This window comes from Haliotis rubra, unplaced genomic scaffold, assembly GCF_003918875.1.
Source record: "Haliotis rubra isolate DU_JTF1 unplaced genomic scaffold, ASM391887v1 Scf1290, whole genome shotgun sequence".
NCBI lineage: Eukaryota > Metazoa > Mollusca > Gastropoda > Lepetellida > Haliotidae > Haliotis > Haliotis rubra.
In genome coordinates, this window is record NW_025765215.1 from 130,929 (window position 1) to 148,392 (window position 17,464).

The window sequence follows — 17,464 nt, forward strand, 5'->3', positions numbered from 1 at the left end:
CTTTCCAGTTTTACATACCTGCATTGCGTTACCCTAGAGTCGCTGGAGAGGCAGTGAATGGGAGCTTATCGTATATTTAGGTTGCACTTCTATCACTATCTATATAACAGTGAGTGGTTTTTCCGTCTGTTTCAACAATATTCCAGCAATATCCATGCGGTGGACACCTAAAATGGACTTCACGTGTTGTACCGGTTGGGAATCGAACCCAGGTCTTTCGCTTGACGAGCGGACGCTTTAACCTCGAGGCTACCCCGACGCCCCTAACAGATTCAACATGAACCAAAGGTCGTACGAGCATCGGAGGAAAAAAACGTGGAAATGATATAATATTATTAACTTACATCATAGTAAAACGCAGCACGGTAACACAGGCAACAGCATCTTAACAGATGTCATGGAGCAACTTTAGTATGTTTACGAAAGTCTCTGCACCCGAGGAGGGTCTCATCACAACACATCGGGGTGTCATGTTCAAAGTGTGTAAAGATGAAATAGTCCTACCAGTATGGTAAGATGCGGTTATTCCTCAAAGCAATTTGATACGTTTAGACAATCCCAGAAAGTCGCTGAAGCAGTGCTGAACTCGGTAAACACTGCTGTGAATATTTTCACTTCGTAATTATCAGTTAAATGTCCCAAATTTCCGAAGTTGAAACCTTCCTGAGCCAACAAGAGCGTTCGTTTGCTTAAGGAAATTAACCCGGAAAGCCACGAATGTTTACGAAGACAACATTCATCGCCAATTTCCTAGTTACTTCACGATTAGGCTTACCGAGTGCATGGACAGATATTGGTATTCTAACTTCAACGCAATACATCTATTTACCAGTCAGTACAACGTATCACAAATATAATTGCCAACCGGTTACTCACAACTGAGCCTTTGGTTTCTGGTACTGTTTAAAAAAAGGTAAGCACGCTGAGTTGCTTTAAGGTCTACAGCTTTGCAAATGCAAACAATCAGGCCCAACCCCTTTTTTATACTCTATCGGGATGTCAACTGAAGCTCACTGTAAAATTCATCACGGACAAACGGGATTTATTCCCCGGGAAACCATCAAATTAACGTTTCGCCCTCTGTGTTGGTGGCAAATAATTTTAAAAAGCTGTGGATTTCTTTCGAGAAAGGAATGAACCAGACAACACAATTAAGCTGGAATACTTGAGATCACGGTAAACAAATACGACAGCATTAGCCTACGACATGTCTGTGTTTCAACGTTAAGTCGTTGTTTCTAAGCAAGGTTAAGGTCTTAACATGTTCATAAAGTTGTCAAAACAGACTTCTCAAATGGCAATCAGAAGGTATGATGAAAACAGAAGACAATTGTATGGATTTCCAAGCTTTTGTATATGGGATAAGATACATATGTTTCGATACAGATTCTCGTATGGTTGTCAGGTATACAGACACAGCTGCTTGACAACAGTACAACTGACTGTTTGGTTTTACGCCGCTTTTAGCAATATTCCAGCAACATCACGGCGGGGAACACCAGAAATGGGCTTCACACATTGTAACCATGTGGGGATTCGAACCCGGGTCTTCGGCGTGACGAGCCAACGCTTTAACCACTAGGCTACCCCACCGCCCCGGTCATTCTAATTGGGATTGTGTACTCTGCAGCGTCTTCCCTAGCCTCCGAGAAACATACTGCCTTTCACAAAACACCAGTAACTTACAGACTGCATCTGACAACTCTTGTCAAGCACTTTTATGTCAAATCCGGAAGTTTTTGTAGTTGCCAGTGAGGTGTTGCAGCATTCACGAACAAACATGATTGAAATACAGCTTACCTTCTCTTCTCGCCCTTGTGCAGGCATTAATCCATTTCAAAGGTTCAAGGGGCGTTTTGGGTAGCATAGGTGTTAAAGCGTTCACTCTTCACACTAAAGGCCCTGGTTCGATTCCTCCCCTGGGAACAGTACATGAGGCCCATTTTTTTGGTGTCCGTTATATTGCTGGAATATTGCTAAATCGGCGTAAAACCAAACTTGCTAAGTTTCTTTCCATATACAACCACACGGTTAATTGCTGCATCATCGAATTGTAAATGAGAGTAGCGCCCCTTGGAGCAGGCGAGCAGACGGTAAAAGCGCCCCCTGACGGACTACATCGTTTCATCGAATGGGTTGATGAATCACTAGTGTTATTTCGGCACATATTCCCTTCCACAGACGCGTCTGCATGAGGACTTTGACAACATCAGGATTTTATAATGTTAAGTCAGAGATAGATATGTCGGACGTCAACTGGAATCAAACGGAGAATGAGATACAGCACATTAACTTGCGAGACTTGGATAATCAAACTCTTTAAACGGAGCTACCAGTGAACGCAACCGACATACATAGTAACACAAGATCTAAGTGAATAAACATTGACAGTTGAGAATGATAGGCTGCTTACAATCATTATCATAAACTTGTGTTTGTTATGTAACGCCACACTCAGCCATATTTCAGCTATATGGCGGCGGTCTGTCAATAATCAGTCTGGACCAGACAATCCAGTGATCAACAGCATGAGCATCAATCTGGGATACGATGGCACGTGTCAACCCGATCCTGCTAGCTGCCTCTTACAACAATCACGAGTCGCTGACACTGGGCACAACTGAGGGAAGCGGCCATTATTCCAGCACTGTTGCGCAGTGGAAAATATAACGATTGTGCGGAGCTATGCAAATTAACTGAAAACCTAATCAACTAAAATTTTGAACTTACCTTTTGGCCTAAAACAAGTAACTGAACGTGACAACTACTATAAGTGAGAAAACTATGGATGATTTACAAAGAACAAAACGTAATTCTCTTAAGTGATTCTAAAAGAACTTTGAAATGAAATTACCCGCTAACTACCGCTAATTGCCTAACGTTTAAACATACTAATGCAAGTTCAACAAACTAACGCCACAATAGCCAATTGAACCTACACATCTAACAACAAAGTCATTCGTAGTCTAAATGCCTAAACACAAACTGGAACGAATAGCACCGAATGGCAGAAAGGAGCAAATGCCCGGTGTATCGCTGACCACCGTCTTATATATGCAAAACCTATTCGTTTTTCACGTGCACTCATCTCCAGGTGTGTTCAGGCGATACGTCTCCCACTGAGTGCGTTTGAGCGAGCAGTTTTATTGATAAAACCAAAATGCCTTCAGAACAAGCACTTCACGCTAATTGTGGAAATAATTTTGGATGACATCTTCTCAACATCCTCGAAAAATATTAGCATCAAGACGTAATTCTCTACGAGTGTTGAATCTTCTTTGTTTGGCATTTAGAGGGGCGGTGGGGTAGCCTAGTGGTTAAAGCTTTCGCTCGTCACGCCGAAGACCCGGGTTCGATTCCCCACATGGGCACAATGTATTAAGCCCATTTCTGGTGTCTCCCGCCGTGATATTGCTGGAGTATTGCTAAAAGCGGCGAAAACTAAAACTCAGTCAGTCAGTCAGTTGTTTGGCATTTAGAAGTTGGTGTGATTAATAACTTGGAGAGTTCTATGGATATACAACTTTTTTTTATTATTAACATAAGCATGGCAGGAGGGAATATTTCAGTCGACCATTTATGGTGACATGTTATAGTCTGTTTACAGTGAAGACAAACCCATGAAATTAAGATTGCATATCCTCATAATTTTACTTTGCCAATTGAACATTTAAGTCTCAGAATTTTATTCAACTTAGGATAAATGTTGTTTAACAAACGATCGTTGTTTCAAATCGCTATAATTGTTTCAAATCGCTATTATTGTTTTGCATTACAGGGGTACGCACGTTAAATGAAACACCGACAACAAGTAGGGTTGGTCTAAGTTAACGCTCATCACGTAACGCACGTGCATTTGTTTCACTGTTTCAACTATTGCGCTTACCCCCTTGTAAGGCACACCAATAATGGCAATTTGAATCTATGATCGTTTGTTAAACGACTTTTGTCCTAAGTTGAATAAATTCTGAGATTTAAATGTTCAATTGCGAATACTCATAAACTTAACTTTGCCAATCCTAATTTCACTTTATTTGATTTACTTCTTGGTTTAAAGTGAAATTCATCGGTACGTTTTCACTGCAAGACTATAGCGTAGTTGCTTTGCCTGTCAAGGGCAGATAATTTTACATGTACAGACAATCTGAATCCAGGAAAAGCATTCAGACGAGCAGAGACATTTGTCAAGTCTCGCCCCTTTCCGTAACATCCAAGACGATTTGGCAACGGACAACTAACACGGGCCAGCCAGTCGAGGCGGTATAAGACAATGTAAAAGAGTTATTACGGAATTTATATAATCTATTCGCAAGATCCTTGTTGGTCACAATTCCAGCTACTACAGATTATCGTATAATCTGGCTCAAATAGCTATAAAGTAGATGTGAACTATACTCACACGCAAAAAAACGCAAGTTTTTATCCAAATAGGAAACAAACTCGGAACCCTAAACTGATATGAGTATTTGGCATACAGTGAAGCCTGGTGATGTTATCAATATTTTCTTTGCGTTTTGGAAGGCTCTAGCAGAAACACATCAAAAGAAGGAATCACCAAAACGCTCCATACCAGTGAACATCATACACACACTTCTTGTGAAATCGAACATGCACGAATTGTCACCACCATTAATGTGCAGAAGACTGTAAACAAAGATTGGGCCTATCACTCCTTGTTTAACAACGCCACGCTTAACTCAAATTGAAAAAAACCCAGGGTCACACTAGGTACTGACTGACATTGGCTATTGACCAGAACCTGTGTAATCCCTTTACCTTTAGAAAATTTAATGATGTCATCAGTCTTTGCCGAAATGAATTGTCTCAACTCAATTGTTTGTCTATCTGACCCTGTTGGCATTTCTTGTATTTAATGGAGAAAATTATATACATATATACCTTATACTAGACTTGCGTTTCTTTTGCGTGTGAGTATATATAATGGGGCTATTTCATCAAGGAATTGTGTAGTTTAGTCAGATGTGGGTATTATTGATTGGTATCCCTGCATTCCAGAAATGTTGGATGTGTTGCAGCAAGTTGACTGTGTTTTGTACCAGGCCCCTTTGACACAAAGACAAAACCAAGTTGGGAACATGGCCACGACAGAGACACGAGTCGCCATTCACCTGATCGCGGATTGACGAGTTCTCACGAATGCAATTGCCACTGATGTTGCAAAATGGCAAAGTTCAACAGAAGATTAAAAAATACGCTAAATAAAAACTAAAAAGAACAATCAAAACTTTAGTTTTGTATTCACAATCTTTTCATATTCAAATACAACGAAATTATTCAAGTATCACTTGGTGATTCTTTTAGATACAAAATATTTTGTACAAATGTTTAACAAAAGGATCAAAACGTTTTGCCTGATATATACTAATAACATAGTAATGATAACATGTATTCCACACTTTCTTCAACCGGCTCATTTTCGGAATTCACGTGTATAACGTCCCCTTAGAAAAGGGCTAGCACAATGATCTTCTGCTTTACCATAATCAGCGCATTCTACTTGCGCATGTCAAATTGTCCACATGACCTCAGTTTCCAAAGACAGTACCAAGTTATAAGACGTGTCACCCTTGTTTGAAACATCGAACCCCTCTGCATGGTAAGTTGAACCTGGCACAGACCTGGCAGACGGAGTCGAGAATCCTTCCAAGTATGGAAACTGAAAAAAAACCCAAGTGTATCAGCTGAAAGCATGATTCATGTCTAGTCCAGCCACATGACGTCGGAGGCGACTAACGTCATCGCTGACTTGGCTGATGCATGTTATCATATCACAATTGCCTAGATCGATGCTCATAATGTCACTGTGGGCGGTGGGGTAGCCTACACGTGGTTAAAGCGTTGGCTTGTCACACCGAAGACCCGGCTTCGAATCCCCACATTGGTACAATGTGTGAAGCCCATTTCTGGTGTCCCCCGCCGTGATGTTGCTGGAATATTGCTAAAAGCGGCGTAAAACCAAACTCATTCAGTCAGTCAGTCATAATGTCACTCACTATATTGTCTGGCTCAGACTCGAGTATGTACAGACCGTCGATATATAGCTGGAATATTGCTGAGTGCGGCGTTGACAAAAATTACAGATGCAGATGAGCGAAATGCGTTGTTAGACAATACCAAGTTGTAGATGGTTCTCATGGCGTAAGATTCAAAAGGATGAACGAGTGGTCTAAAGTGCGACGTTAAACGAACAAATCAAAACTGACGTACGAAGGAAAGTCCACACCTGGTACTTTGGGTGTTTTTTTTCTAAATGATAACTCAGATATTTTGGAAGGTGTTACAAGTTATATACGCTGTGTACCTGTGGATAAAACACCACATATATCGCAGCCAATTGCGATGCTGACAGCGCAAGACCAGGTGTGTAGTTTCTTTTGTTCGTCAGTTTATTTAACTTTGAAATATCGAAGTAGTTTCTGATTACCCATTCTGTTGGGAAAAGCATTACCGTGAAGCTATTAAAATCAACATGACGTAAACAATGACACGCAGTGACAATACTACTATCTGGTAAAACAACATTCATTCAATTGCGTACCTCCGTAAAAGTCATGTTTTAAAAGCATACTGTGAAGCGTCTTTGCTGTATTTACAAGTTGCCAACTTCTGGAACTAAATTAACAGTCATCGTAATAATTTGTAATCAAACTCATTGGTGAAATCGAATTAAAAGTGCTGCTTGCTCGAAAGCGGCCTAAACGCAACGACTATGTCAGGTCCGATATATAGTGGTTACTGATAGTCCTAGCGCTAAAGTCGCTTTGAGTAAGTGGACCCTGGGGTAATAGAATGTCTCCAGTGAGCTACTAGACTATATCAAACTCTCGAACATACGGTACCTGTTTTCGAGTATTTATCATATAGAGGAGGCCCTCTCTCTTCTGGAGGGGCTCCATCCACGAGAAGACCACACACCACCAGAATGAGTACACATGTCCGTACGTCCATCTTCTAGTCTCAGTCGAAGCCTAAAGAAGTACCCGGTTGAGAAGACGTCTTTACGTACAGCTTTTTGTAACAGCCAGTCGCCTCTTGGATAAACACAATGTAACTTCTTGGTTCATATCTATTTATAGTGACAACTCATATCCTATGCCACGTGCACCTTCCTGCGAGAGCTTTTGTTTGATCTAGCAAAATAATATTTACCAACGTTTATGACGCATTTTTATATAGACTAATGAATGGGTTTGGGCACCTTTTCACAGTTGTTCATGATGTTAGGTATTAGTTAAACAAAATATTGACATTGAAAAGTTTACCAAGTGAAGTGCCATTCATGTGAGACGTTTCCTACGTCATCGTATTTCGAGGAGCCCATTGTGGTTTTTATTAACATTTTTCCAAGAATCCAGTCAGCCAAGAATTCGTTTTAGCGGGAATGAAAATAACTGGACAATGAAAGGAGAGCGTATCCCACGACTCAAAGTGATTCAATGTATTTACAAAGGACAGGTAAACCTCCTCTGTGCAAACTGAACTCTTGTTTGAAGAACATGACATTTTCCTGCTTGACAACCTTACCATATCCTGTATTGAAAAGTGGCACCCACGAATTAAAAAGTTGCTATCCAAAAGTTTGTTTATATTTTACTTCCCAATTTCTAAAATGCCACACAAAGACGTTGTTTGAAGACATTTATGTTACTTTGTTACTTTGTATCTGAAACGACGCTATGACTGAGAGAAGTTTGAGAAAACAATTCGCCCGTCTTTGTATAGTGGCCGTCATTAATTCGCTTTACTCTACTTCTCATGATCACAAGATCAATAAGCCTGCCACTTCCTGGTCCGTGTTTGATCAGATGGCTTGAAGTAACACCTTCATACACGAGGTAGGTGGTCGAGCTGGCAGATACAGAGCAGAATGCATTGCTCTTGTATATATTTTGTTGAGAGCTGAATCGTGTCATCCCAAAATTGGACCGAATGGGGACTTTTTTCTCACTCCCGAGTTATTTCTTAATATGATTACCAGTTAGATCGTCAAAAGAGTCCTACATAGTTGTCTACAGTTGACAAAGTTGTCTACAGATTTACATAGTCGATTACGAAACTTTCAACGGGTGATACTATTGTGACAAAATGCACCAACATGGCCGCCAACAAAGTTGGGAACAGAACTCTCGGATTCGAACCCACCGTACACCGACAGAAAAGCAACAATATAAAAGCACTAGAACCCATAATAACACAAAAATGACGGAAACTAATGTTAGCAATAGTCCAGCTATATGATGAAGACGGACTGCAAATTGATAAATCTTGACCAGTGATTAATCTAATGAGCGCCGTCATGGCTCATGACATGAAACCAACCAAGTCACCGAGTCTAACCAACCTATCACATTAATAGACATGCAGCGATTTCTAGATACATAAGCATTGTCAAACGGATGGTAGTTAAGATGGTAGACAACAGTGCCCAGCTTTATTTTTGCATGTTAAAAATAGTCAAAATTATTCAATTAAAAAACTAATCACATGACATGGCGGTCACCGTGACCGAGTGACCCTATCTGTCATCCGCAGACAAAGTGGAAGACGGACCGCTATTTTCCATCGTCAGTATAGTCCTTGGTGGTCGGGTGGCCGACGCCTGCCGTCAGATGTGTGCGCCTGTCGGTGAAGTTTTGTACCCACTGGTACTGCACGTGAGGCCAGGTCAGTGACCTACATTGGGAACCGGTGCCGTTGTACAAAACAACTTTAGCGCTAAGTCTACTTTAAGTTACGGTCACCTCAGCGCTAAGATAGCTTTGTACAATGGCACCCCGGAGGCGTGTTCATTGACTGAAGTGAACTTCACTTCATTTCATTCAAGGCTACAAGTATACAGAGGTCCATATTTAAGATGGTCTAAGATGCTTTACTAAAGGATCAAAGTCGCCGACAGTACTTTATCAGGCGATAAAGTACACTTTTGCATTTTAGGTCCCTTATATTAATCGTAATTAACCTTAGACAGTTTTCAATTTGGCATCTCAGAAAAGAAATACAGTTCGCTCTACCACAATGCATATATAGTGTAATCGTCCCCATTGACCTTAGTATGGCGATCTAACATCAGTTGCTGGCGATCCATGGCCCGTTTTAATATTGTACTGTTCTTTTTAATAATATCTGTGATCAATAATACCTTATCTGTGATCAATAATACCTTGTCTGTGATCAATAATACCTTGTCTGTGATCAATAATACCTTATCTGTGATACACTAGTATTGTTATTGTTCATCGTCATCAGCTTTTAATTTCTAAATTTATTGATCTTTAATGTGATACAGGGGCGTAGGAACGGTTTTCAGAGCGGTGTGTGTGTGTGTGTGTGTGTGTGCGCGTGCGCGTGCGTTCGTGTTCGTGCGTTCGTGTTCAACGAAAATGGTGTAAGCTAACAATGGGACCTGTTTAACATCATCAAAGTCATCATCAATAGTATCAGTTTCACGTCAACAAGCGACCGCGGTTAACGTCAACGATGATATATCATCATTTTACGTGTGCTTCGTATGGGCTTGTTTTTTTCCTTATGGATATCACATGTTATTTAGGGTATTTTAATGGAGAGTCTCGCTTTGTATACGGTTTGTTGTCTTAACACCTTACATCTAATGTAAATATAGTATCGCCTTCAGTGAAGAGAATACCCTTCTCGAATATCAGCCGAAAGATCTAGAGATAAAGAAATAAAAGAGGGCACACAAGCAAAATGATGGTGATACTGTATATGAATATATCGAGGATAAAATAGCGGACGGGTGTTCTCAAAAAGGATAAGTTTATTTAGCTTTAACCATGGTGTCTGTTTGGAATAAATAATTCTGTCATTATTCACATGCTTTTTTCTTATTGTCCACATACAAAACATATATATATATATATTTACCTAACGGTATTTTAAGTCCTTTCTGTTAAATTACAAATTAATTTTATCATCTCTTGGCTTACATGGAATAAAAGTTGATTATATGAATAGATCGATGATAATTATCGAAGTCTTGAGGTGTTTGCGAAAAGAGTAGCAATACCAAGACTGGATATAAAAATTTGGTCATCGACTCATTGGGTCATATTCTAACACGCTATTTTTGAGGGCGATAGAGAAATAGATAGCGGTTTGGGGTCTGGAGTGTGGATTGTGGGTTGTGGAGTGTAGTTGTTTTTAACATCGCGACTATTCAGAGAAAGAAATATAGTACACTTGGTTCGAACCCAGGACATTCAGAGCAACTAAGGACGCTAATAGCTAATTACTGAACCCGACCCATCAGCATGACAACGCAAAGTCTATCTGCTCAAACTCAGAGTGTTAGTGAGGGTACCGGTGTCATTAATCATTAAGATCTTAAGTGGGTGAGTTTACTCCAGTGTACTCTTTTTCGTTTGATTACGGTATGGTCTGGCGTCGACATTTAAATACAGCAATGACGCCTCCTAGAATATAACCAATCCGCGAGGACATGTCTAACTAGCCGGACACCTATAACAGTTGACAACCTAGTAAATGGGGAACACTGGTAGTTTGACAGACTATGGAACTGTTACAAAGAGAGTTCTAAAGATGTTTAATCGCCATCAAGAGAAACGATGTTAATTACGAGATGAATTGTCAACATCAAGCTATTTTAGTGAAATATGGAAGGTCTCGTAAGGTAACAGGATAGTCGATCCATTTCCCTCCATTTTGTGTCTGTCCCTTTAGTTCATCGCGCCATCTACCGGCAGGAAGATATATTCTTCTCATTGTCGCCCCTTGTTCCACAACAGGTGCCACCAATACATCATCACCAAGCAGAAACTGATCATCCACGGTCAGGGCTGCTTCATCTGTGGGCGCTATCCACCACAGGGGCCTGTTGATAGGGTAGCCTGTCGTTAAGGAGTCGTTAGCCAGACCTATGATCTTGTCAGCATACTTCGCATGGAGTTGAACCATCTCCTGAGCTACTTCTATGACAGTGATGTTGTTGTATGCCCAAGGTTCCAGTGAGAACTGCATAAGTGGCATGAGAGCGTTGGCTTGTACCCATCTGATAAACAGCTCAGGGTCTGGGTATGCAACATAGCTATTTCCTCCAATATAATCCGGCAGAATGAATGGATATCCCAGTAGTCCGAAAGTCAAAACATTAGTTATTATGGTCCTAAATCCTTCCTGGAAGGTCCAGATTGAATTCTTATCCAACGCCCTGACATATATGGGAAGGTGCTGCGTTCTCAAACCTGTGCGGACTTCTACCCGATTCTGAGTGGTGTCGCTATTATGAGCCGCAGTGGCATACAGTCGTGTGTAGTGATTACGATTGGAAAATGTTTGGTTTGCTTTACATTTTGGTGGCAAGTAGGTTACATCGCCTGCATCAAATTTGAAGGTGTCAATTCCATAGTTGGTCTTCAGGGCGCCGAGTTCGTCCAGATACCACTTCACTGCGACAGGGTTGCTGAAGTCAATATGACCCGCCATCGGCCCGTTCCACCAAGTCGTCAAAGCAGGTCTTGTCCCAGAAACATCTGGAATCAGCCATCCTTGACTCGCCAGGTATGGAAATGCTTTGGTATCGATATTAACGAAAGGATGGACCCAAAGAGCCACGGCAATATTTTGACTGTGTAGTGTATCCACCATGCTTTTGGGATCTGGGAACGTTTCAGGATTGAAGACCAAGTCCCCATATTTTGGGGTCCAATCGTCATCAATTCCTATCTGACTTATTGTAAAGTTGTACTTCTTGATATCATTGACAAAATCTATTACCTTTGCTTGCGTGATGTTGACTTTATATTTTGCCCATGTTGCCCAGATAGGTGTATGGAACAGCAGAGGATTTGGAGTTCCTTCTGGCTTCTGGATGTACCGGTCTGACAAGAGCTGGTGGATACTCCTGGCATCCTGAGCCATGCATACTGTGTAGTTCAGCTCAGGGAGATTGACGCCACCACTGGAATACCAATACTCATCATATTTAGCCTGGAGACACAACTTCTTATCCCCGGTTGCGTTGATGCTTACAAACAGTGGGATGTCTTCTTCAATATAGATCCCTTGTCCTTCGGAACTAAAGAACATTCGCTCCTGGACAGGACCGTAGTTGTCGGAGAAGTCGCTATCCGTCCCGACGAAGGGCATCATGTTCGTGCTCACCTTCTCCAGCGGCCAGAGTTGTTCTCGGAGTTCAGATGCCCCGTACCAGTGGCCCTTTCCAAGGTCCAAGCAATCGGTCAGGACCTCCGTGACACAGGTAGTAGCTTTCCAAGACACGTCGACACAGTCGGAGTCCCGAAACTGGTAGTTTCTGATTCTCAGATCTGCAGCTCTAGTAACCCTGATGCTGAGAGAGATTCCATCGACACGACTTTGTAGGTCTAGGGATTCTGGCAGATCAATTCCAAGTTGGGCTGAAAGGGGATTGCGTCCATGCATATTCTCCACTTTCATTTCCATGGGGCGAGAGGCAACATTTACGGTTACGGGTCCAACTTTATACAGTGAACGGGTTGGAACGCCACCATTTCTGAATTCGCGTGGTAATTTCATTGATGTATCTGTTTGCTGATTTGACTTTCTGCTTTCAACGGCGAGAAAAGGTGACAATGTGACAGCGAGAAGTAATGCACACGTGACACCCGGTGTCCAGTGGGGATGCATTCTTCGATGCATTCACTATGCAATTTCCTGAAATTGAAATTGAAAAATATCAGCGATTCGGACTTTTGACAACGAACATCTCTTAGTCACTAAAATGGTAGGGTGGAGGGGTAGCCTAGTGGTTCAAGCTTTCGCTCGTCACGCCGAAGACCCCGGTTCGCAAAAACCCGGGTTCGATTCCCCACATGGGTACAATGTGTGAAGCCCATTTCTGGTGTCCCCCGCCGTGTTATTGCTAGAATATTGCTTAAAGCGTAAAACTCACTCACTCACTCACTCACGAAATGCCAATCATTATGATTTTCATGATATCAACATGATGATTATCTTCTATTTTGGGGAGGCACAGTGGTTACAGTGCTAACTTGTACTGGCGTAGATCCGAGTTCGATTCCACGTAACTGGGTCCAGTGTATGAATCACCCATTAACACACCACCAATGATTTAACAGTATTTAACAACTATTGTTGTGTCCAAATAATCTAGTTTTCAGAAACATACAGATTTAATGGGAACCGACTCTGTATGTACACTCAAAATAGCTATAACCGTATACTTACATACATACATACATGCATACATACATACATACATACATACATACATACATACATACATACATACATACATACATACATACACTAAACGTATACATACATACATACATACATACAAACATACACACACACACTAAACGTATACATACATACATACATACATACACACACTAAACGTATACATACATACATACAAACATACATACACACACACACATACATACATACACACACTAAACGTATACATACATACACATACACATACATACATACATACATACACACACATACATACATATATACATACATACATATTACACACATACATACACTAAACGTATACATACATACATACATACATACACACACACACACATACATACATACACTAAACGTATACATACATACATACATACACACACATACATACACACCTACATATATGCATACATACATACATTAAACGTATACATACATACTTACACACACACACACACACACACACACACACACACACACACACACACACACACACACATACATACATACATACATACATACGGCTGGGCTCTATCAGGCATTTCGCAGAGTATGGACCCAAGTGCCTATGGCCTTCATCAACTGGCTAATTCATTCCATGTACAGACGATGCAACGCTTTCATCGATGGCCATGGAGGCCACACACAATGCTGACTTTGGGGTATCTGGAATATTGCTAAAAGCGGCGTAAAACTAAAACTTAGTCAGTCAGTTAATGGAACCATTTTTTGGCGATTTTGTTTGTATGAACTCTAAATGTGATCCCCGAAAATGTGTTAATCATAATGTCAGGTTTGAACTCAATCCTCCGTTTTGATTGTTAAACAGAGTGAATTAAAGTATGTGCTTTAAGAAACCGCTATCGATGCGACATTTCTTTTGTGGTTCACACACACACACACACACACACACACACACACACACACACACACACACACACACACACACACACACACACACACACACACACACACACACACACACACACACACACACATATAACCACCGTTTTATCGCAGTTTTTTTTAAAGATCTTTGACGCTCTCACGCACACGTGCACTCCCTTATGCACATGTGACCGTCCCAGATTAAACACACAGTATAGTGAAGGTCAACACTGTTTTCGATACGTCATATAGGACAACATTGATAACCCACTAGTAATACAGGTCATTTCTATCTCCTTCAATGCCGCTACAAACCCATAACCCAAAAGATTACATGGCAGATTAAAACAACTGACATTAAATATTCACGTTCTGAAAGAATGAGGGGCGGTGGGAAGCCTACACGTGGTTAAAGCGTTCGCTCGTCACATCGAAGACCCGGGTTCGATTCCCCACATGGGTACAATGTGTGAAGCCCATTTCTGGTATCCCCCTCCCTGATATTGCTAGAATATTGCTAAAAGCGGCGTCAAACCATACTCACTCACTCTAAAAGAATGATATAAAAAAAATTCTTTGAAAGCCCTTACCATGGGAAAATTTAGAAACACCTATATTGAAGCAAAGCAGTCTTACCGTGTAGGTTGTTGTTAAGTGAAAAGTGCATTTAAAATACTGCTGGAATGTTTCATGCTGCGTTAAACCGTATTTACACCGTGGTGGTTTCAGTACTATTGGTTTGAGTGTTTCTACTGGCCCATGCAATATTCTGACTACAGGGTCCAAAACTATCGTAGAGCAAAGATTATCGTAACTCCTATCTTTAACATAGACTTACGACAGTCGTAGCACTGCGATAGCTTTCTAAAACGGGCCCAGGGTTCCATTTCACAAAGCGATGGTAGCGCTACGGTGACCGTAACTCCCATAATGTAACATAGACTTACGACAGTCGTAGCGCTGCGATAGCTTTCTGAAACGAGGCCCAGGGTTCCATTTCACAAAGCGAGCAAAGCGTACTAAGGTGACCGTAACTCCCATACTTAACATTGTCTTACGGCAGTCGTAGCGCTACGATAACTTTCTGAAACGGGGTCCTGGACCGTCACACGTAAGTTATCGAATCTTAAACATTTTAGTGATTGATATTACGAGCACCAGGATATTCGGCCTGTTGAACGAAGGATTTAACAGTTAGACTGCAACACTGTCCTAACACAACCTGTCCCGTACCATCACATTGTGCCACTAACATACACGAAGATTTTATTGTTATTATAACAATATTGGCTTTCATAGTTAAAACGTTTCTTGATAACATTGTGCACACCGTTTAAAAATCGACGCTTTGAATATACAATGTTGGATACGATTCCTAATTTTGAATGTGTTTTCTCGTATATTTTACCTGGATATTTGGCTTGCATTTGCATGTGTTGCCACCAGCTGAGGTGGAGACACACACCTTCAACCGATCACCATATATCATGGCTTTGTAAAAGGGATTCCTTAACACATGGTCATGATAAAGTCTGAGCTGTCCAACATTTCGTGTTTTAAGACAGGTGTTTAACACAGCAGCGACGTTAAGCTTCCGCTTCTATATTATGAATAGCAATATTCCAGCAACATCACGGCGGGGGGCACCAGAAATGGACTCCACGCATTGTACCCATATGGGGAATCGAACCCGGCGTGACGAGCAAACGCTTTAACCACTCCGCCCCTACAGAAAATGAAGCGTGAAACGATATACCGTGACTATATATTTTCATCGTTTTTGAATTTCACTCATTTAGAATTATAATTTAATGTTTTTATAATATTCATTTGAAACTATAAGGTTAAATTAGTATTAGTAGTTGCAGAAACACTAGTTTTAACAGCATGAAATATCACTTGGTTTCAAATGGATAATATACTTTTAAATGTTTAACTTTTAGAATTGTCAAAGTGAAAATCTCCTAAATAGCAGAGGTATAGAGATAACGACCTTGATTTTGTTCTATTCGTAACACACTTCCGTTTATGTAAATCTGTCAATGTAGACAATGCACAAAACAAGCCTGAAGTCAGCAACAGCTACGGTACCTGATAAGATTGAGAGAGGAATTCTATTGGTTCCGCTGGTGTCAACGAACTGGCACTTTTCTTCCAGTTTCGAGGTGTTTAGGTTAGATGATAACAGAGTCATGTTTCTTATACAATGGCAGCTCGTCTATTTTGCGACATGGCGATAATATTAAGTCGGCTACAATGGTACGTCACTATAGTAGTCATGTTATTCATGGACAATGCACGTGATTTTTGTGTTTTCGTTTAAATAGTAGCGTTTGGAAATAGACGTGACCTCGCACTATGTACAGCGTCTCCACACCTATATCCATATGGCGACGGTAGCTCAGTGGTTAAATTGTTCGCTTCTGTTCGAATCCAAAATTGGGTGTGATTTGTGAGCCCACTTTAGATATCCCTGCCATGGCAGTGCTGGAATATTACTTCCAACAGCGTAAACTAAACTCACTCACTAACTCAATGTAAACAAACACATTTACCCTGGCCCATATATTCGTCCCTTGGATCTGAGAATGAATTCGATCATAATAGGTTGAATTAATGTAGCGTCACTGTGAACACTGCTTAGCGGTGGATACGACGCGAAAAATGTTTTTAGCAATAATAATGGTAGTAGTAGTGGGTGTAGTAATAGTAGTGGTAGTAGTTGTTGCAGTAGTAGTAGTAGTAGTACTTGTAGTAGTAGTACTTGTAGTAGTAGTAGTAGTAGTAGTAGTAGTAATTTGTTGTAGTAGTACTTGTAGTAGTAGTGGTGGTGGTAGTAGTAACGGTGACGTGGCAGTGGTGGTAGTAGTAGTAGTAGTAGTGGTAGTAGTAGTAGTAGCAGCAGCAGTAGTAGTAGTAGTAGTAGTAGTAGCAGTAGTAGTAGCAGTAGCAGTAGCAGTAGTAGTAGGTAATTAATGAAGTAATAGTAATAAAATGTCAATATGCAACCTGAAATTATTCAAAACTCGAAAAATAAAGTCAAATATACTTATCTCATCAAACAGAAATATGGCTGTCGGGTACAAGGTGTCCCGATCATGGCGTTTTCAGCATAAGCAGGGTATTAAGATGGCGACTTTAGTTAATACAACGGAAAGGTGACATTCGATATATCCTTGTAACGTACATGGACGGACATTTATTACAGAGTAAACTAAACTCACCTGTTATTTGTCTCGTGTCAAGCGGTGCATTGATTAACCGTAAAATGAAAATGACATTTCAATGCAGGCAACTCGTAACGCTTCATGTC

The 17,464-nt window shown here is 40.9% G+C and overlaps 1 protein-coding gene across 1 annotated transcript in view; it reads right to left on the minus strand.

Moving 5' to 3' along the window:
- Nucleotides 1–5,364: 5,364 nt before the first annotated feature.
- The window catches only part of LOC124266982, an 82,511-nt gene continuing 70,411 nt past the window's right edge, over nt 5,365–17,464 (minus strand). The window contains exons 2-3 of the mRNA XM_046701825.1: nt 11,776–12,693; nt 5,365–5,677 (exon numbers count right to left, since the gene is read on the minus strand). Of these exons, the coding sequence (XP_046557781.1) occupies nt 5,528–5,677; nt 11,776–12,678 (1,053 nt within the window). The 5' untranslated portion in view covers nt 12,679–12,693 and the 3' untranslated portion in view covers nt 5,365–5,527. The remainder of the gene's footprint in view (nt 5,678–11,775; nt 12,694–17,464) is intronic.